This window comes from Canis lupus, chromosome 26 (assembly GCF_048164855.1).
Source record: "Canis lupus baileyi chromosome 26, mCanLup2.hap1, whole genome shotgun sequence".
NCBI classification, from domain to species: Eukaryota; Metazoa; Chordata; class Mammalia; order Carnivora; family Canidae; genus Canis; species Canis lupus.
Genome location: NC_132863.1, coordinates 23597602 through 23618673, shown reverse-complemented (window position 1 = coordinate 23618673; position 21072 = coordinate 23597602). Strand labels below are relative to the sequence as shown.

The 21072-nt window shown below is 47.5% G+C and overlaps 1 protein-coding gene and 1 long non-coding RNA gene across 4 annotated transcripts in view; one reads left to right on the top strand and one right to left on the bottom strand.

The window, feature by feature from the left end:
- The window catches only part of TM9SF4 (transmembrane 9 superfamily member 4), a 51420-nt gene that overhangs the window by 8392 nt on the left and 21956 nt on the right, over nucleotides 1-21072 (bottom strand). For all 3 annotated transcript variants that reach the window (XM_072800520.1, XM_072800519.1, XM_072800521.1), the window contains 11 exons: nucleotides 16848-16947; nucleotides 11669-11837; nucleotides 11438-11567; nucleotides 10193-10316; nucleotides 8611-8729; nucleotides 8383-8494; nucleotides 6935-7005; nucleotides 5045-5177; nucleotides 4066-4147; nucleotides 3895-3970; nucleotides 1113-1196 (listed from right to left, as the gene is read on the bottom strand). In XM_072800520.1, the coding sequence (XP_072656621.1) occupies nucleotides 1113-1196; nucleotides 3895-3970; nucleotides 4066-4147; nucleotides 5045-5177; nucleotides 6935-7005; nucleotides 8383-8494; nucleotides 8611-8729; nucleotides 10193-10316; nucleotides 11438-11567; nucleotides 11669-11837; nucleotides 16848-16947 (1200 nt within the window). The remainder of the gene's footprint in view (nucleotides 1-1112; nucleotides 1197-3894; nucleotides 3971-4065; nucleotides 4148-5044; nucleotides 5178-6934; nucleotides 7006-8382; nucleotides 8495-8610; nucleotides 8730-10192; nucleotides 10317-11437; nucleotides 11568-11668; nucleotides 11838-16847; nucleotides 16948-21072) is intronic.
- On the top strand, nucleotides 11908-20098 carry LOC140618297 (uncharacterized). Its single transcript, XR_012018482.1, has 5 exons — nucleotides 11908-12303; nucleotides 14063-14126; nucleotides 15133-15207; nucleotides 16149-16241; nucleotides 18831-20098. It is a non-coding gene; the product is annotated as an uncharacterized lncRNA (long non-coding RNA).

Sequence of the window (21072 nt, the reverse complement as noted above, 5' to 3'; positions counted from 1 at the left end):
AAACCACAAATATACTATGAAGTAAAAAAAGCAGGTAATAAAACTGTATGTATAGGACTCCATTTTAACAAAAACATCTCAATCCTTGTATTTTATGTGCCTACGAGGGCTGTGCCCAAAAATTAATAGTAGTTCCTCCGATGGCATGTAGGGGTTAGAACTTATTTTTCATTTCTTTAAACAGTACTACATTTTTTCAAGAATTATGCAAACTGGAAGAAGCAAATTAACATGTGCAAAGTGTTTTTAGGATAATACTTATTCCAATGTAAGCACAATACAAATGCTTGCTATTTTGTGATAATTTTAAAGTTACATCATTCTATTTTAAATATAGCTAAAAAGACTGCAAAAAACATATACTAAAAATTACATCAACTTCTCTGTACTTTCCAACATTTCCACAATGAGTGTTTATCATAAGTGGTTGGTAACTGGGAGGAAAATGTTGAAAGAGAGAAGGAACAAAGGTATAAAAGAGGAAGTGAGAGGAAGAGCATGACTCTGTCTTTCCTGAAGGTGGCTTCCCAACTGCTGCAAAAGAGCCAGTCCTCTGGCTCCCTGGACTCTGCTTCACCTGACAACCTTAATAAATGGGCAACTGCAGGTGAGGGAGGCAGTTCTATCCGCTACAACTGGGCTGGCAAATGCCTGCCCCACCTCCACTGCAGCCCTGCTCTGGGATCTAAGCCCCCTGTCCCCACCCCCACTCAGTGAGTCCTGGGCAGCTGCTAGCAGTGACTGCGGCTGGCAGGATCCCTGTGCCAAGGGGCAGGGCAAGGAAGAGGAGAGCCTGGTTTGGGATCCTGACCTAATAAACTCACCCGAGGCAGCTTTCCCTTGGCTGAGGCACAGGGAGATTCCCCAGCTGGCCCCCGGACTGTGGAAGTCTCCCTTTAGAGAAGTGAGCTTTGGCCAGCTGTCTGCAAGAGCCCATATGAAGGCCAGGGCCAGAGCAGAGGCCATAGGATGGGCAGGGAGGGGGAAACCCTGGGTAGTCCTCAGACCCTAGGGCTGGGAACAGAACTCTGGGGATTCAGAAAAGGGAAGAGAACAGTGGGAAGTGACCTGCTGGGGTGGGTCGGAACACAGCTGGCCCCCCCCTTACTTACTGCTCCTGATGAGTGCTTTCCCCAGATGAAGCAATTCAAAACAAAGCAGATGCCAAAGACCACACCAGGGTAGAGTGTTGCCGTCTGGAAGCAAAAGAGACCAGGCTGGGGAGCTGCAACAAGGGAGCTCCCAGCTGTTCCCGTGGGACCCCCAGACTTGAGGCTCTCAACCCTCTTTGTCCTTTAGGTCCCAGCACTCCAGGATCATTACTTCCAGAAAGCATGCCCTGAACTGTCTGTTCCTTGCCCTCATCCTAGTCTGTGAGTAGGGACAGTTACCTGGTTGATGTCTGCTTACCCCCAGAGACTGTAAGCTCCTTGGGAAGAGTGTTTCCCCCCCGTTCACTGATGTACACCCCGCATTTAGAACACAGTAACTGCTCTCAACAACCATTTGTTGAACAGGAATGAATGAGTAAAAGTTCTACAAAACATGGGTGTGTGGGCCTCAACCCAAACTGCCTAGAGAGGTGGGTGAGCTTTAATTGAGGCTTCAGGGTGGCAGGTGTTGGTCCCCACACACACCAGCTCACCTCATCCTCACTACGGGCCTGGATGGAAAGGGCCTTTTAAAGAAGAGGACACTGGGACCCAGCAATGTTAAATATACACCCCAACTTCATACAGGAAAGGGTGGATTGGAGGTTCAAAACCAAGCAGTCTGACTCCAGAGGCCAAGCCCCTACCCCATATTCCATCCTGTCACCATCTCTTGGGCTGGGGCCCAGGCACTTGGAACCAAAGCCCCAGATCTACAGGAGCCTCCTTCACTGCTGTGGCTGCCTCAGCATCCGGGAAGGCCCCTGACCACAATGCCCGAGGCCCCCTGCAATCTGGCACTCAACCTCCAATGCCAATTTCACCTTTGACTCAGAGCCACTACCCCACACCTGGTAACTGGTCATTGCCCCTTCATGTCGCCGCTGTCCCTGGGCTGTCATGTAGGCAGAGTTATCAACATCTCAGGGTATCTGCCACCTGAGTATTAATGTTGGGCCAAGGGCCTTACACGCAGTCTCTTTCTGTCCACATAACAACCCTGAGAGCAGGTGCAACCATCCCCTACAGGAGAGATGGGGAAACTGAAACAGAACAGAGCCAGGGTGGGGATCTAGGAGATTCCAGAGCTCCAGGCCACCCTGCCAGCTGCTTCTTTCCATCTGAAACCCTCCTCTTCAAGGCCTGGCTCAAACGTCATTTCCTCTCTGAATATTCCTGCTTTACTTTGCTGTATAGGAAGGCATTCCTGTCTGCCCTCCTGGCCAAAGTTAGACTGGGCACTGTACTACACACCGGGAGTGAGAACAGGAAGAAAGTTCCAGTGAGGCCGACAGACTCATAAGTGGAGAACCACTTTCACAGCACTACCTGTAGGCATGAGGCCCCTGCCTGGGCTCCCTGGGAGTCAGACTGGGGAAAGAAGGGGCAAGGCTTCTAGAGGGTGACACTGGAGCTGAGACCTACAGTACGAGGTGAGGGGAGTAAGGGAGCGGTGTGCCTGGCACAGGCTAGAAGGGGATAGGAGTGGTGGGGTACCCCCATCGCTGCAGGCCACGGCACGTGCCCACCTGTGGACGGAGGCACAGCACCAGGGAAAAGGTGCCAGGGATGCCTAGGACAGTCAAGGGTCTAGGCAAGACCTGGGCAAGAGTTCCAGAGCCAGAGCTGGAGCTGGGAGGGAATTCAGGGACTATTTGACAGGAAAGCCCTCAGCACTTGTTGTCTGAGAAGAGGTCGGCCGAAGGGAGCAGGAGGTAAGGAAGCAACCCAGCTCTCTGGCCTGACGGTCTGGGTGAATGATGCAGGGAACAGGTGTAGGGCAGAGAAGTGGGAGTCTGGTGTGGGGTTGGCGGAGGGAAGATCTGGGGCTACCTGTGGGAGGCCTCCCAGGGAAGAGTTGTGCTGGGGGGACATTGGAACTGGGTTCCACAGCTCTGTAGCTGTACCACAGCCTGAGAAAAATGCTCGAGGCATCAACAATTCAGGGCCTTTCTCTGATCCTTCCAGAAGTCACCTTCACAGCTCTCTATAGTGAGGACTCTGTGCCAGGGGTGTGGCGACCAGACCAGAGACAGCCTGGTTTTCCTAGGGCTTTCAAGAGAGGGGGAATGGTTTTAGCACATCAGGACCACAGGCTTCTCTGAGTCTGGCACAGGGGTTTCTTGGGGTCTGAGGGGCCTCGTTTGTCTGGGAGAGCGGCACAGGCTCCCTGGGAGGTGGGGTCAAGTCCCAGGCATCTGCCAGTGTCTAGTCTTTGCTGCTGCCCCAAACTCTCTTGACTACCAGGAGGACAGAGCAGGGCACGGACTGTCCTCCCTGAAGAGAAAACAGAGGTACCAAAGTCTGGAACATGGGCTGAGAGCAACATGGGCCTGGCCTCTTCTGCCCCTGGCAGGCAGTTCTCTCTACTCTGGGTAGGGTGTCCTCCCAGCAGCCCAGCTACCAGTTTGGGGCCTTAAACTTTGACACAGAGGGTTGCTGCCTAAATCTTGTTATTCTGAATCCTCTATCTCTTCTCTTGTTTGAGCAATCAGACAACGTAGGCTAAAAATCACCTATATTCAATCTGCTTCTCTCACGGATGTAGCAGCAGAGGCCTTCAGAAGTCCCAAGATGCCTGTGTGAGAGCCCAGTGTTCCCTACCCTGGGGCGTGTGCTCCCCCACTCTATCACGCTGCTACTCTGGTGCTAACCCCCACCACAGACTGCCTATACTGCTGAGGAGCCCAGGAAGAAGCTTCTCAGCTCCACACCAACACTGGCAGGAAGTTAGCACACTTACACAGAAGGCTCCTTTCTTCCACCGATGGCCTTTCAGAGTGCGGTACAGACGGCCAGCAGAAAATCCACCAAACACCCTGTGGGGAAATCGCAGGGGTCCACACCAAGGGGATTTGTTAGCCGGAGGGCAGGCAGCCTGGGCCAGCCCCGGAGTCCATTCAGACACACCTACCCCATGAACATGAAGAGGAAGCAGGCTGTGGTCATGAGAGCTCCCCGGCTGGAGGGCGACAGCATCCCGAGCATGGCCACGACTGTGGGGGAGCGGGAAGGAAGAGAGACAATCAGGGTCCCTGGCCCCAGCCCCCAGGGCAGATGAGGTTTCCTTCTCCCCTGGCCCTCCTGACAGCAAACTCCCCTGCTCTTTACAGGAGAAGACGGGTCTTAGCTGAGCTCACTACTGCCGAGCACCAGCTGGCCACATCTGCACCACCGCTTCCAGCCCACAGAGCACTTGCGACCAGTCAGGCACTGAGCTGAGACCACTACAAATACCTGCTCACTCTGTCTGCCTTATCAGCCCTGTGAGGCAGAGCTTGGTTACCCATTTCTCAAATGAGAAAAATGAGGTTCGCAGAGGTTAAGTAACTTGTCCAAAGTCACAAAGCTTAGCGGCATGAGGCTGAGATAAAAACTTAGGCAGATCAACTGCTAAGAGATTAGGTCTTAAACGTTCTCATCACAAGAAAAAAAAAATTATGTAACTATGTGTGGTGATGTTAACTAAATTACTGTGATCATTTCATAATATATACATATAGCATATATATGCTATATACCTTAAACTTATGCTGTGTCATGTCAATTAAAAACTAGTAAAAATGGTTAAAAAAAAATTTAGGTAGACTGATTTCCCCTCCCAATCCTGGTGCTGACTTGCTGAGTCACTGAATACCTGACCACGGCTTTGCAGATGGAGTGGACATAGTAGGTGATCAATAGTACTTGCTGGAGAGCTCTGAGGGGCACCAAACTACCAAGGCCTGGTGCTGAGAGGACCCAGCCATCCTGCTGGCAAGGAAGACTGTCTTGCCCAGTGATGCCAACATGTCTCATTCTGCAGTGGGGGAGGCCACCCCTCTCTCAGACTCATCAGGCCTGTGCTGCTCTGGTGACAGGACCCCATGCCCAGCCCTCCCAGGCCCACTCACAGATGACGATGAGGATCATACAGAAGAGCTGAATGCCTGAGCCCAGGAGGGAGCTGAGGATCATGGGATACTGCGGGGGCCTGAAGACATCACCATGCACCAGCTTCCACCCAGACTCTTCCATGGTGTCTTCCTGCAGCAAAGGGTCAGGAGTGAGGCTGCTTCCTGGGGTCCAGAGGAGACAGCTCCTGCATAGACCAGCCCCAAGGACCCACGCCCCGACTAGGGCTGAGGGTCCCTCAGGTGTCAACCAGCCACCGCCCTGACAGGAGTGTAAGTAACATGAGACAGTGCTTCCCAGAGAATTATCACATGGAAAAGGAGGGCACAAAAATGAGGCTTACAGCTACTTAAGAGGCAAACCTCCTCCCCAAATTCCACAAGCCTGGTGCACAGAAAAATAATGTAAACATCAACACACTGAAATGTTAATTGTGAGAATTTCTGAGTGGTAAGATTCAGAAGCAACTTTTTAACTGATTATAAAAGTAATATGTGCTTTTATGTAATAAAAAAGTGAAAAAAATTATGGCATTTGGCATGATATTCAAATGAACAAAAGGCAATAAATGTTTATAATAGAAAATTGTTTAAAAATCTGGAAATACTGAACAAAAGATCTAAAACTCATAAGTAAACATTCAAAAATTAAAAAAAAAAAAACAAAAGACATAGAAAAGACAGTAATTTATACCCCTGGCATTTATTTATTTTTTTTTACCCCTGGCATTTAACGATACCAATGTTTTGATGCACTTCCTTTAACCCTTTGTGTATGTTTATGTGCATATGTATATATAATCTTTAAATACTAAAATTGGAACCAGTGTTTTTACTGCATACTTTGTTATTTTTCAAATGATGTTTGATCAAGAGCATTTCCTCATTTCTAATAAGTACTCTTTGCAATTGGTATTTTAATGTCTGTACAATTTCCATTGCACAACTCTACCGTAACATCCATTATTATGGAATACCAGGCTACATTCAGTTTATTTAAAATATAAATAAAGTTGTAAGAAATATTTCTGGAGTCCTTGTGGTTTTGATGTTTTCCTTTGAAAATTCCAGAAGAATTACTGGGTCAAAGCAAGTTAACTATTTGACAGTTCATGGTATGTACAGCCAATTCATAACTTTTCAGAAAACTACCAATTTACACTAGCATGGGTGGCATGTGCAGGGCCTTAGCTCACATAAACCTTGCTGACAATGAGTACTATATGAAAACACACTTGGATTGATTTGAAGGTCCAAAATTGTCTTCTCATAATTGTTTGAATCTGTCCTTTGGGAGGGGAGGGTGGTTATCCCTGAGATAAAAATGGTTTTTCACATGTTTATTAGCCATGTATAGTTCTTAGTCAGTAAATTTTTTGTTCATTCTCAAATTAGAGATTTGGGGGCTTTTTAAAACCAGCTCTCTTAACTACAACCTTTTTCAAGTTTGTTATAAGTAATCTCTGGCACTTTTCTGTTTTAGCTATATATTCTGACATGCAGAACAGTTTTTAGATTTTTTTTTTTAAGTAGTCCCCATACCTAATATAGGGCTTCAACTCACGACCCAGAGATTAAGAGATGCAGGCTCCATGACTGAGCCAACAGGTGCCCCTAGTTTTCAAATTTTTAATGTATTCATTAAGTTTTCTTCTTGTGATTTCTGCTATTGCTTTTATGTTTAGAAATTAGAACAACACTTATCTCTATCATTTTGGGTCATTAAACATTTTTTTTTTCCTTTTCAAACTACTCTATGAAACACACATACATCACCAACACCATCACCACCACCACAACCACCCTGTCCCCCAGTCTGGTAGCCCAGAACTCTACTGCTAGTCTGCCCTCCCTCCCCAAGTCCATTCCTCCCCAGCCAAGACCTCGTACAATGTCATCCTCCTTGTTATAGTTGGCAATGTCCTTCCGGAGGGTCCGAATGATGATCATGCTCAGGATGCCTGAAAAAGACGGGTGGGGAGGAAGAGGCGTTAGCACTGCTGGTGCAGTCTCCTGGGCTACATGCCCTCCTGGGCTTGGAGTTTTGCTGGGGGATGGCTGGCGTGCATGGCTTCCTCCAGTGGGAACTGGCTGTGCAGCTGCTCTGGGACTTCTGCTGAACAGAGCTCCACCCCAGCTATCCAGAGAGGGGCACACGGAGGGTCACTCCTCTGGTAGGGGAAGGAAAGAGCCACTGGGATGCATACGGATAGCCAAAGGACATATCGTTTTTTATTCCAGGGAGAATAGCACCACAGCGGCTCGGTGTCTGGGCCCCCCTGACGTCTGCAGCCTCACATCCACCCAAGGCTTACCTCGCTGCCCCTGCTTGCTTGCTACTTTTGTCATCAGTTCACAGCCTCCATACCTCCACTGGGGCTGTTTCCTGTTCCCTTTGCCTGCAATGCCCCACTCTGCCCTAACTCCCACTCCTACTTCAAGACTTATCCCAGGCATCTTTGCCTTCAACAACCCCCAATGGTTCAGAGCCCCCCCCCCATGTGTACCTCCACATCACCCTGTTTCCTCTCCAGGCAGCACAGCATAGTGGTTAAGACAATGGGTTGTATGACCTCAGCTAACTTAAAGCTCGTAGATCTTGACGGATTAACAGGTCTGTAAAGTACTTATTAACATAGTGGCTGGGCCCTCAGTAAACATTTAATAAAAAGTGGCTAGTATTATCTTTACTTCCCATCTGATACTGAAATGATTGGTTTCACTCCACCTCTGTCCATGACCCTCCCCTTGGCTTGCAAGCCAGCTTCTCCCCAAGCTTGTCCCACTGCAGGGCCATGGCCCTGGCTGGACTAGTCTTTCCTTGGGTCTCTGAATGGTGGCTCCTCCTCACTCACAGAGGTATTCTTTAAAGCAGCCTTCATCCTTTCTCAATGGCTGTGTATCTGGTCACCCTGTTCATCTGCTCCTTTGCACTTATCACTATCTGGACTCAACCACTTCTTTGCTTTTTTCTCTCTCCCACCACCAGAACAGACTTTGTGAGGGCACAGACTGGGCTGGGTTTGCTCAACACCATATCCCTAGGATGTGGCATAGCACTTGTATGGGATAGTTAACAACGAAATCTTGTTTAATGAATTGGTGAAGGTGTCCATGAAGAGATATATCCATCTTTCCCTAGGGAGCTCCTCAAAGTAGAGACTGAATCTTATTCACCTTTGCATGCCTGATGCCTAGTACAAGAGCCTTGATGTCTGTTTTTGACCTATACTCGGCCCCAAGAGCACTCTAGAAGTCCCCCTTGAGTCATATGATACCTCAGACCTTCATCCCTCACCCTCTTGTCCACTCCCCCTCCCATCCCATCAATCTCTCACCTGACAGGAAGAAGACCACCACAACAGAGTTAATGATAGAAAACCAGTGAATCTGCACATCACTCATGGTCAGATAAGTATCCCAGCGAGATGCCCATTTGATGTCACTTTCCTGGAGTGGAGGGAGGGAAAGTGGGAAAGCAGCACCTAAGAGTCAGGATTCTTCCTAGACAGCTCCTGCCAGACCAGAACTCCCCTCCCCTGCCATGGGCTCCAGCCCCTTCTCACCTCCCAGTGTACAGAGTAGGTGAAGTACAGTTGGTTCTCCTTGGTGGGATCAATTTCTTGGGGCGAGGAGTTGGTACCCTCAGGCAGGGTGCATGAACTCTTCTCATCTGCTTTGATGTCTGTGAGAGACAGAGACTCAGCGTGCTCCTGTGGGGGCCAGTGCCTCTACCCAAAGGCTGTTTGGCGGTGGGGGTGGGTGCCCTCAGAGGCCTGCTGCTGGAACCCAGGGTCTGAGTATAGGCAACACAGTTGTAGAACTTCCTCCCCAGAGCCCTGACCATCCTAAGAGCCTTTGTGTGCAAGGGGGTCTGAGTCCCACATTTAATCAATCTCTCTTTGCTCAATTCAAACATTCATATATTCACTCAATCAGCTCCACTGAGGAAAAACCACCACCGACTCATGCTATCATGAGTTTACTCATTCATGCAGTCCCCAAAGTCCTGGCATTTCAGCAATTCAATCACTCAGATGCTTCTTTCTTCATTTATTCATCCTGTTACCTGTTCATCCATTCAACCAACAACCATATAATGTGCACCTACTATGTGCCCAGTACTGTGCTGGAGAGAAAATGGTGAGAAAAGGAGATGGAGTCTCTAAATTCGAGGAAATAGTTGAAGGGAGAGATGATGTCAAAATCATCAGGCAATAAACATAAAGCTGTGTTCATGACATTCATCAGACAGAGAGCAGTATACTGCTCTGAAAGCACAAGACCTATGTCTTATTATGAGATTTCTGGGTATGATTTTGTTTGAAAACTAGGGGCAGTCCCGGTGGCTTAGTGGTTTAGTGCCGCCTTCAGCCCAGGGCATGATCTTGAAAACCCAAGATCGAGTCCCGCATTGGGCTCCCTGCATGGAGCCTGCTTCTCCCTCTGCCTGTGTCTCTGCCTCTCTCTCTCTCTCTCTAAAATAGATAAATAAAAAACCTTAAAAAACAAAACAAAACAACACAAAACAAAACAAAACTAGGTTCCATAGCTTTAAAAAAAAAAGGCCAGAAACCCACCAATACTGTGGACAAAGGCCAAGCCTGCTGAGTTGAAATGTGCCCTGTGGGGAGAAAGGGCAGACAGGTGAGAAGCCAAACCAGCTCCCTTTGGGCCCGTAGGGCTAGGCTCTCAGATTCTTGCACATCTATTGACCCTGGGCCAACTCTAGTCTGTGCCAATGACTTAGTCAGAGGAAGAGGAAACACAGAAAGCAGCTACCTGACTGCCCTGTCTGTATCCCTTCACCTTGCTCTTCAGCCAAGGGTAAGCTGGCTGGCTCTCATGAGAGGCCCAGCCAAGTCACCAACCTCTCTGAGCCTCTGGTTCCTTGTCTATAATCACCACACACTTTCAGGGGTTGTGAGAAGCAGTAAACCGGGAAGGTGCCAAGCCAGGACATAACAGATGTCAGCTCTCCTCTCACTCCTCACCTTGTTTCACGGGAATGCAGCGACCCTACCTTGGCTGGGCCCATACGCCACACTGTGGCCTATCAACCATCTCAGAATCAAGTGTGAGAAGATCCTGGGTATGGAAGCCCAGGCCCATCCAGCCCTACCCCTCTGGCCATACCTCCCCACTCACCCTCCAGCCTGATGCTCTGGGGAATCACCTCGAAGCGGACGACTCGGTATGTATGTTCCTGATCCTCTTCTAGGTCCTCCCGGTGGTAGTAAAGGATAAACGAGAGGTGATTGTGCAGGTAGATCTAAAACAGCAAGGGAGAAAAAATACCTAGTAGTCGAGAAACAACCAGAAAATCATCCCAGATATCAGATTCTTCCTCTTGTCCAGTAGGCCCAGCTGTTTCCACCTGCCAAAAACACTGCTCTCACAGCACTCCCCACTCAGAAACCCTCCAGGGCTCCCTGGGGCTTACTAGATAAAAGCCCGGATCCCTTAGGCCTTCCATCATGTTCTCAGACATCCAGTTCACCTGATCCCCCCCAGCCTCCCCTGCCCCATGAACAGTCCCCACGCAGCAGCTCTAGCCCTGGCATTCACTCTGGCTAGAATGCCAACCCTGACTCCACTCCACTCAAGCCTTCCTATTTTCCGAGGCCCCCCTCCTCCACGACAACCTGAATGTACAACAGGCTCCTCTGAACTCTGCTGGCCTTGATCGTCATGGCACTAGCACCATCAGCAAATGGCAACTGGGACTTAAGATGCAGGGTCTTACATGGTCAGTTCTCTTCCCCATTGGGATCAGAAGCCCTTTGAGGGCAGGGCCTATGCCTCAAAAGGTCAAATTTTCCTTTATTCCCTACGTAGAAGGTGTTCAGTTTAGAATCAGAAAGGAGAATCACTGTTAACTATCATTGCCATTATTAGCATATTTCTCAGAGGCTGCGCACTATAAGTAGCAGACACAAATTTTCTGTTTCACTCTGCATAACAAAAAGGGCAGCTATGGACACTGCATCTTTTTTACCGATGAGAAATCAGAGGCCCAGAGAGTTAACAGGCAGGCTCAAGGGCACTCAACAACCAGGAGCTGGTGGATGTGGGACCCAATGCTCAGGGAGCCAGCACACTCCTGACTGCTATACTACCTCGCTCTCTCTCCTCCATACTGATGAAATCCTTTTTTTTGTTTTAATCTTATAAATATGGAATCTTCCTCTGAGGGACTGGGCCTTCCACTTCCTGCCAAAAGCAGCTACTCTAACAGACCACACCCAGGGGCACAAAGAGAAACCTGTCTTGGCCATCCCACCTTTTGTTAGAAACCTAGAGCTAAGTATTTCCCCCTTCCCTATGGCCCCAAGTGCTCATGACTTACCAGTGAAACACCCCCAGCCCTTCGAGCACGCAGAGACACTCTACCTTGTTGACATCCGTGAAGCCGAGCCGGTAGCCGTGTTCAAACTGCACATCTTTTTCCTTCTTCTTGTCATCACCGTCGCGGTTGGAGTAGAGCTCCAGCCGGGTGGCCACAGGCAAGTTGTCGGCAATGCTGGAAACCCAAGGCCCCACTCAGTCCCTCTGGACTGCCTCTCCCATCAGTGCCCTCCCCGACACCAACTCGAGGCTGGCAGGGAGAAGAGGACAACTTACAGGTGGACATAGTAGTCTTCAGTGATCCGTTCGGCCACAAGCCGGCTCTGCTCCACGGTCAGGGTCACTGGCTTGTTGGTCTGGCTGCATAGAACCTCACACTTCTTTTCGCTGTTCATTAGCACCTGGAAAGGGGTGTTGACAATCCGGTCCCCTCTCAGCACCTCTCCTGCCGTAAGAGAGACACATGGATCTCAGAGCTTCAGCCCTGAGGTTGCTGAGGTCAGCAGAGCCGCAGAAACACAGTGCTGACTCGCGGGGCCCTCGGCAGTTCTGTAGCTGGCATTCAGTGCTCTACGCTACCTGCAGAGAGCTGGCCCATCCATCTCCCACATGTCATCCTCTCCGCCCCCTTTGTGACACCACCACCAGACTCCAGGGCACATCAAAGTTGCCTCTGGGCCTCATGTCATCTCTTTTGCCCGGAGTGCCTCTTCCTGCCTATGTTCCTGGGAAGTTCCTCCTCACCCTTCAAGCCCAGCTTCTGTTTCCCCCTCCAGGAAGCCCTTCCTGACCTCTGGAGCTCGTCACTCTCTCCAGCGATTTCCCTCTGCGTAGAGGCAGTGTCATGCAACAGTGAAGACAAGACTGCCTAGTGAGCCCTGGTTCTGTCACTTACTATCTTAGCAGTCTTGGTAAGATACTTAACCTCAATGAGCCTCAATTTCTGTATCTGTACAATGGGGATAATAATAGTATGAGGAACAAGGCGCAGAGCAGGCTGGCAACATACACTATCTTTATCATGAGCATCCCTGCTTCACCTTTGCACACACCAGTGATGTGACCGCACAGCACAGTGCACTGCCATATTAAGTTTCTGCCACCTCGTAGGCTCTTTTAAGGGCAGACTATGTTTCCCATTGATTTCCCTGCTTCAGATCCCAGTTCAGGCAGGGAGGGAAGTGAGGTAAAACCCAGCACCTGTGATTTTTAGCCAAAACATGTTCTTACTTAACGAACTTGCAGCATACCCACTGCAAGCATACTGCGTCAGAGTTGCTCCAAGGCATCACACTAGCAGGTGAGGGAACAGTGAGGGACTGGCAACGACAACCAACGGCACTTTCATTCTAAGCTGTTCTAACAATTCTACTGGGATGATGTGAAATGGGAAGACTGAAGACTGACCAAAACCAACAGGCGGGACCAGTGCCTGCATAGTCCCAGGGTCTAACACTGGCCTACTGGGAAGGACTGCCTGAGATGGCATGCTGTGACTCGTCAGCCATTCCTTCCTTCGTCCCTTCGCTCATTCCCAGCAGGTACCTGGTACTGGTTATGTGCTGGGCCCTGAAGATGCAATGCTGAACAAACATATTCATGGAGACTACATCATGTAAAGAGAGGAACTTGTTCTAGACACAGGGAGCAGGTCTAGGAAAGTTGCTCTGAGGAAATGATGTTTGAAGTGAGCTCTAAACGAAGAGGGGTATTCACTATGTAGAGAGAGGAAGAACATTCTAGACAGCAGGAACAGTATGTGCAAAAGCTCCTTGGGGTGAGAGAAGTGTGATGAGCTTGAGAGGCTTGTGTGATTGTAGCACAGAGAACAAAGTGAGAAAGTGACCTTGGGTGAGCCCACATGATGAGCCAGAGCTAGACCTTGAGGCCCATGGGCTGTGCTGGAAGTCCGATTTTTATCTAGAGAGCAAGAAAACCCCAGGAAGGGTTTCTAACAATGGAAGAAGACACTACCTGATTGTGACGACACAAAGATCACTCTGGCTATTTTGTGAAGAAAACACAGAAGATACAAGGGACTGGCTGGGGCGATGCCAGTCATGCAAGTGAGCGAGGATGGGACGGTGGCTGGCCCGTACTAGGGTGGAAGCAAGCACGTGGACATAGGAGGTGACACTAGGGGACCTGGTGCTGACTGATACACATTTACACACAGAGGAGCACATTTACCCTTAGCCATTTTTTCCACCATTTGGATATGTCAAGCAGGTGATTAGATATCCAAATTTAGGGCTTGAAAGAGATTAGGGCTATGGATGGAAGCTGTGAGCTGTTGGCATACATACAGCCAGTGGCAGGGCCCAAGTTCCACTACTGCACAAAGTTGCAGCCTGGTCAAGTGTGGATGAGGCTGCTGAGGAGAGGGGGAGAAGAGGGACTCCTCTACCCCCCATTTCAGATGCCTAGTGATGCAGCTGAGTCTACAGAATCCCAGGATAGACTGGCCAGTGGAGAGTGAGGATCCCAAAAGACATCTGCATGGTCTGCTGTGAAAATGACTCTTGGGTCACCCTCTTCATTTTCCAGAAGATGACACTAGGGCCAGACAGGGACGGTGACTTGCCCATGACCATATGAGGGGACTGTCATAGTGCTAAGATCTTGGGCTCCTTCCTCCACATCATTCCCTACTGCCCACTTCTTTTTTAGTGTACAAGGAGCTCACATGAGGAAAGGAAGAACATGTATGGAGAGGAACGAGGTTGTAGACCAAGTAAGTAGGTATCACTTCTTGGTATTTAGAAATTTACACCAAGGGCAGCCCTGGTGGCTCAGTGGTTTAGCGCTGCCTATAGCCCAGGGCCTGATCCTGGAGACCCAGGATCAAATCCCATGTCAGGCTCCCTGCATGGAGCCTGCTTCTCCTTCTGCCTGTGTCTCTGCCTTTTTCCTCTCTCTCCTCTCTGTGTATTCTCATGAATAAATAAATTAAATCTTAAAAAAAAAAAAAAAGAAATTTACACCAATTAAAATTTACACCAAGAAAGACATGCTGGTCTGGAACAGCTCATTTCTAATATGCAAATGTTCCCTTTAACTTTTTTTTTTATTTTATTTGAGAAAGAGAGAGAACATCAGTGGGGAGAGAGGCAGAGGAAGACCAAGAATGAGAAGCAGACTCCTGCTGAGTAGGGAACCTGACATGGGGCTCGATCCCAGAACCCTGGGATCATGACCTGAGCCAAAAGCAGACATTTAACAAACTGAGCTACCCAGGGGTCCAGCCTTTTAACTTTTTATGGCTGGAGCAGATAACCATCCAGGCTAAAGGAGCAACAAGCTACAAATGTGGACGCTCTAAGGGAGTCCGATGCGTACTCCAGTATATCTGTCACAGACACTCCCACACACACCGTGATACAAATCTCCATCAGTGTGATCACTAGGAGCACAGCCCTCAGACAGCCCAAATGAACCTCTCTGGAGAAGGCAGCCTGGACAACAGGAAGAATTTTGTCTTTAGAGTAAAAAAATCCACCTGGAGGGATCCCTGGGTGGCGCAGCGGTTTGGCGCCTGCCTTTGGTCCAGGGTGCGATCCTGGAGACCCGGGATCAAATCCCACGTCGGACTCCTGGTGCATGGAGCCTGCTTCTCCTTCTGCCTATGTCTCTGCCTCTCTCTCTCTCTCTCTCTCTGTGACTATCATAAATAAATTTTAAAAATTAAAAAAAAAAAATCCACCTGGATTAATATGTCAATTTCTCTACCTATTGGCCAGGTGACCTGTGGAGCAAGTCTTTTAAACCCTCAGAGCTGCTGTTCCCTCTATTATGAAACAGGAGCAATCATATTGGTGAGTGAGTAGGGCAAGGAACTGTACCTTCTTTTGCTTCACTTCCCATACCTATGTTAAACGGACAGTAAGAGGAGCTACTTTGTAGGGCTGTTGTGAGAATTAACGAAGTTAAAGCACAGAAGTGCCTAGAAAAACGGCTGGCTCACAATGAGAGCCCCTTGAAGTATTAACGGTGGTGATGATGAGAACATATAGCATAAGGCCTGCCATCTAAAAGGTACTTAATCAAGGATGTATCTACCTCAACAGGATGTATCTACTCCTAGTACCTAGGATACTAACATTGACTGAGAGGGGGAGAGAGGGGAATGTAAAGCATGTTCTCTCCACTCTGAGAGCCCATAGGCTGTGAAGGCAGGCACTCCACAAAGACAGAATGAGATACAAATGGCAATATGAGATACTTTCGTACATAGAAGGTCCCATTTCTATGAGACAGGAACATTCCCCAGCTTAATTAAGGAAGATGCTGCAGAGGCTCAGAGAGCTGAAAGTCACCAGTGTCACACAGAGGTGAGGTGAGCCCACCTGCTGGCCAACAAATCCACACCAGCTCATGGGCAAGGAAGGAGCTGTTCCGAGAGTCCCGGTAGCAAGAGGCCCGGAGGACAAAGCCAGTCAGGTTTCTCAGGCAGAGACAAGGTGGCCAGAGGACAACATGGTATGGAAAGGGAAAAGAAGGGTAAGTGACAGGCAGGAGGAGCAGCCCAGATAGTCAGTGGAAGTCAGCCCATGCTCCGAGACAACAGTACAAGGCAAGATGAAGGGATAGGAGGATCTGTCTGCTTTTGGTTAAGCTGATTGCAAGGGACACCTAATACCTGGCCATAGATATACCTGCCAGCTAGGTTCTGGAAATATCTGAGTCATGGGTAGTTCTGACAGAGAAGTCAGTCCTTTTAGAGGCCTGCTCAAGAACCAATTTTCTCCTTTCTAAGCTCTAAGAGGAAATTCTCTGAAGTTCCTTGAGGTCAAGGACAGCATCTTTCCACATTCATATCTCCAGGACTCAACACTGAGACAGGCATAGGGTAAGTACTAATAATTGTGTCGGGAATAGAGGCTTCTGAATGTCTTTTGCTTTAAGCCTGAAATTCTACCAAATGGAGAATTATTTTAATTAGAATAAAAATGGCTACTATTTATAGAACACACATGCCAGACACTGTGCTGGGTGCTTCACACATTACTTGAGGCAAGTCTTGCACAGTCACTTAGCAAGAACTACATTGATGTCTCTGCTTCCTTCAGGGCCAGAGGTAACCACTCACTCTTTTAAGTAGAAGCAGAGGAGGTAACAGAAGCCATGAAAGGAAATCTAGAATATCTAGAAATCAAGGGAGATGGTCTGAACAGAAGCCAAGGGCAGAAACTCTGAAGTCTGACTACGTGGACTGCAACATTAGTTTAACCATTAATTAAAAACATAACCAGAGGCAGGTCACTGGACCTGTAAAATGGGCATAAAAACAGCAACTACCTCCCCAGGGTTGTTATGGGGCTTGAATAAGCTGATATGTACGTAAATTATGTAGAACGATGTGTAGCATGCAGTAACGTCAGGGTTAACTGCTATCATTTCCATGTAAAGATGTGGCTTCCCCTCTGGGACAGGCTGACAGTGAGAAAGAACTTACCCAGATTCTCTGCCTTGTAGGTTATTTTGCTGGGCTGGCAGAAGGGCAGCGAGTAGTATTCATAAGGTAGCTGGGTTCGAGAGCTGGTGAGCTTCACTGCCTAGTGGGAGAAGAGAGGCTGTTGTTCCTCAGTTCAGAAACCCAGATGGCAGTTTCAATAATCCTCCCTGCCACCCACACATCGTTGGTACACTCGGTAATATTATCAAATAAGCAAACTAACTGCAGCAGATTACAACTGTAGAATAATATGTACCATATGGTCGACAATTCTGAATTATCTAATGTTTCATTAGTTTTAGACTACATGATAGATTTTAAGATCACAACCAAATTCAATATATACTGAGGGTCTGATAGCCTTTGACTCTATAATTTCACTTCTGGGGGTCTTTCCTAAGGAAATAATTCCAAATGAGATAAACCTTAGGAACAAAGAGGTTCACTCCTTTCTCATAACCCCAGTGCTCTCCTGCCTGCAGTTCCTCGAGCCTGTCTAGCTCTCTCCTGCCTCAGGTTCTGAGCCTGCTGTTTCTCCACATCTGACTCCACGCCTGTCTGGCTCCTTCGCACATTCACGTCCCAGCTTAAGGTTCCTTGTCTGGAAGTCCTTCCCTAACTAGCTCATCTAAGGGAGTCCCCCCAGTTTGCTCTATTCCAACACATGTAGTTTCCTAGGTAACATATCTGATAAAACATATTTTGTTTACCTGTTGCTTTTTAAAAAAATCAGTCTCCCTCACTAGAATTTAAGCGGCTCCATGAAGGCAAGGACCTACAGAGCCAGGTACACAGTAGCGCTCATTAAATGTTTGCTGAATGACTGAAGAAAGGAAAAAATGGGAAAACAAGTATAAGCCCCCACCACTTAATAAGCCATAATATACTCATTCAATGAAATATTATGCAACCATTAAAAACAAGGTTTCAGAAGACCATGAAGGAGAACGTTTAGGAAGTGATGCATGCACACAGAATATAGCTCTGAAAACAATGACAGTCATGGGCAATGCCAAACCATTGATCAACAGAACTGATCAAAATGTTGCAAAAAATAAATTCTGGTCCACATGCAAATGAAATTATCTTTGGTATTTAGAAACTACCAACCATTCCTCGTGCAACATCTAAAAAAGTAGAAATACTTTTTAGAATCCAGGTCCACAATCCTTATTTAAAATTCATTTGGTTTTAAAAGGACAGTATGGACAACATCCCCAGCTGGGTTTGGGGCAGTACCCATATTTAATGACTACTTGTGCACAGAAATGCAAAAATACTCACTCTACATGGGATAAATAAATAAAGTCAGACATTTCAGGTCAAGTCTTGTCTAGGAGGAGTTTAGAAAACTGGGTTTCCGAGGTTTTTAGATGTTGGACTAAGGGACTGAGGACTTCTATTAAGCATTTCATGAACTGCTTGTGCCAAAATGGCCAATAAGTTACTGTCCCATCTTTATGTTCCCTTCGCCCCTCCCACCTCCAACCAAAGTGTACGCTCTTACATTCCCAGCCTGGCAGGACTGGAAGCCAGAGCCACCCTCTCCTCTCTATGCCACAACCTTTGCTCTGGAGAGGGGCTTTTGGCAGAAGCACTAGAAGAGTCCTGCAGAAGTTAAGAGATGGAATAGTTAAGAATTAACCCTCTCTTCCTCACCACAAGACCTTGGGCAAGGTCGTTTACTTCCCTGGGCCTTGGTTTTATTGTCTATAAAATACACAATAAATCTGTAAAAAATACAAGTGGCTACCTCAGAGGGTACTTGGGGGACATCTGAGTTAAGTCATGAATAATGCCTGGTATGTAAATAACCCTCAATAAATTTTACTTTAATTACTCCTTCTGAAAGTTACAAGTCTGACCTGGAGGAAGAGATATGCTCACAATAACGTGACATATGTAACATTGTGTTTCCTTGATAATTACTGCTTAGTGGTAAATGCACTGTTTAAAAGAGATTTTATTTATTTATTTATTTAGAGTCACCAGAGGGAGGGGAAGAAGGAGAAAGAATCTGAAGCATACTCCACGCCGAGCATGGAGCCTGATCCAGGGCTCGAACCAATCACCCTGAGATGATGGCCTGAGCCAAAATCAACCGACAAAGCCATCCAGATGCCCCTAAATCAGATGCTTTTTAACAGCTATTTGTAAGACATATTTATCCACCATACCAGGCTATGTACTAGGAGCTGGTAACACAGCAGTGATTGGGACAGAGAAGATCCCAGCTGTTTTAGAACTTGGTTCCTAGCAATTTTCTTTCTTTTTTTAAACAAACGTATTATTTATATATTTATCCTCTTAACTGGTTAATTCCCACTGGATAATCACAAGCTGCTTGTATGTGATGCCCCAAATAAGCATAACATGTAGCAATTTGTAATTTTGCTAATATGGTGGCAAAGGGGCATGTACATGATGGCACATCTGTGTTTGTGACCCTGTATTCTGCTTCTCCTTTTGAACACTGCAATGCTCAGGAAAAGATAAACACTTGATCTTCATGCAACCTTACTGCTTTGGTTCTACAGACCAGTAAAAACATGGTTCATAACAACACAATAACGAGGCAGAAAAGTGTGTTTGTTTTAAAAGCAGAATTTATTTTCATAACTTTATAAGTTTCGTTAACCCTTTTTACATAATCACTAAAGATGTGAAGGACTACTTAAAAATTTCAACTACACATTACTTTGCCGAGGGAGGAACAGTATGGTAGTCAAGTAGTTGGGGACTTACTGAGGTGAGAGAATGCCAAGGGCGCTATACTGTAAACACTGCACAGGAAAAAAAACAAAAAACAAAACCCAACCCAGAAAAATACCAAAGCATTAAGAGTGGTTTATATTTGGGTGATGACAGAGAAGAGTCCCTTTGGCTGGGAGCCCTTATGCAAGGTTACACCCCTTCCCTAGTGGCAGTCCATATCCAATGGCTGGTTCATGGAGGGATACAGAGAACCAGTCCTCTTGCCTCAATCTGGAACAACTCCAAAGGTCTGGCCATTCCAGTTCCAGAGCTCCCCACAGGCCTCTGTCGTATAGCTCAATGTCTCTCTCTGTCTAGTCCTGCTTCCCTCACTCCTTCCCAAGTGCTGACCCTGTGAGCCTACCCAGTAAAACGGCACCGTATCTCTGCCTTGGAGTTTGTGTCCTGGGAAACCAGATCCAAGAAGATCCACCACCAACTCCTCCCCCTGCTTGGGGCTCTAAGAATGCCACCAACACAGTGCACTGTTAAAGAGCCATTAATCAAGGTGCCAGCCCTGCCCACTGCCCGTAACCATATATTAAGTGACTCCTTCTCCACCTTTGCCAGTTGATTGATCCACGGTAGGCATCTAGCTTAAAAAGCAAAGGTGCCAGGGATCCCTGGATGGCTTGGTGGTTTAGCGCCTGCCTTTGGCCCAGGGCGCGATCCTGGAGTCCCGGGATCGAGTCCCGCATCAGGCTCCCGGCATGGAGGCTGCTTCTTCCTCTGCCTGTGTCTTTGCCTGTCTCTCTGTCTATCATGAATGAATGAATGAATGAATGAATGAATAAATAAATAAATAAATAAGCAAAGGTGCCTGGTTGGATGGCTTCTCTCTTGCCTTAAATTGTTCATGCACCAGTATGCCTTACCTATGTATCACTGATTCTCCTCTTTATTTGGATCTGACTCATTTCTAGGGAAATACATTTATTTAAGGAACTAATACTATATCACCATTAAAAATGGAAAACTGGGACAGCCCGGGTGGCTCAGTGGTTTAGCACACCTTTGGCCCAGAGCCTGCTCCTGGAGACCCGGGATTGAGTCCCACGTTGGGCTCCCTGCATGGAGCCTGCTTCTCCCTCTGCCTGTGTCTCTGCCTTTCTCTCTCTCATGAATAAATAAATAAAATCTTAACAAAAAAAAAAACAAACGGAAAACCAACAGCAGCTGTAAAATCATGAGTTAAAGTAGCAGCTATATTTCTTAGTATACATTAAAAGAAAATAGGTATGAAGATAAAATAAATTTGTCAACTACTTAAAATCATTTCATATACTACCACTCAGACAGGCAGGATGCAGTCTGGAAAACTTGAACTGGAGCATCCAGCTGGTGGCAGAAGCTGCAAGTGAAAACAGAGGCCCTAATAGGCTGTGCGTGCGCAGACAATCTGAGTCATGCGGAGAGAAGCTGGGAACAGAAAGGAAGATGGAGCCAATGAAATAGGGAGGTGGGTTGAGAC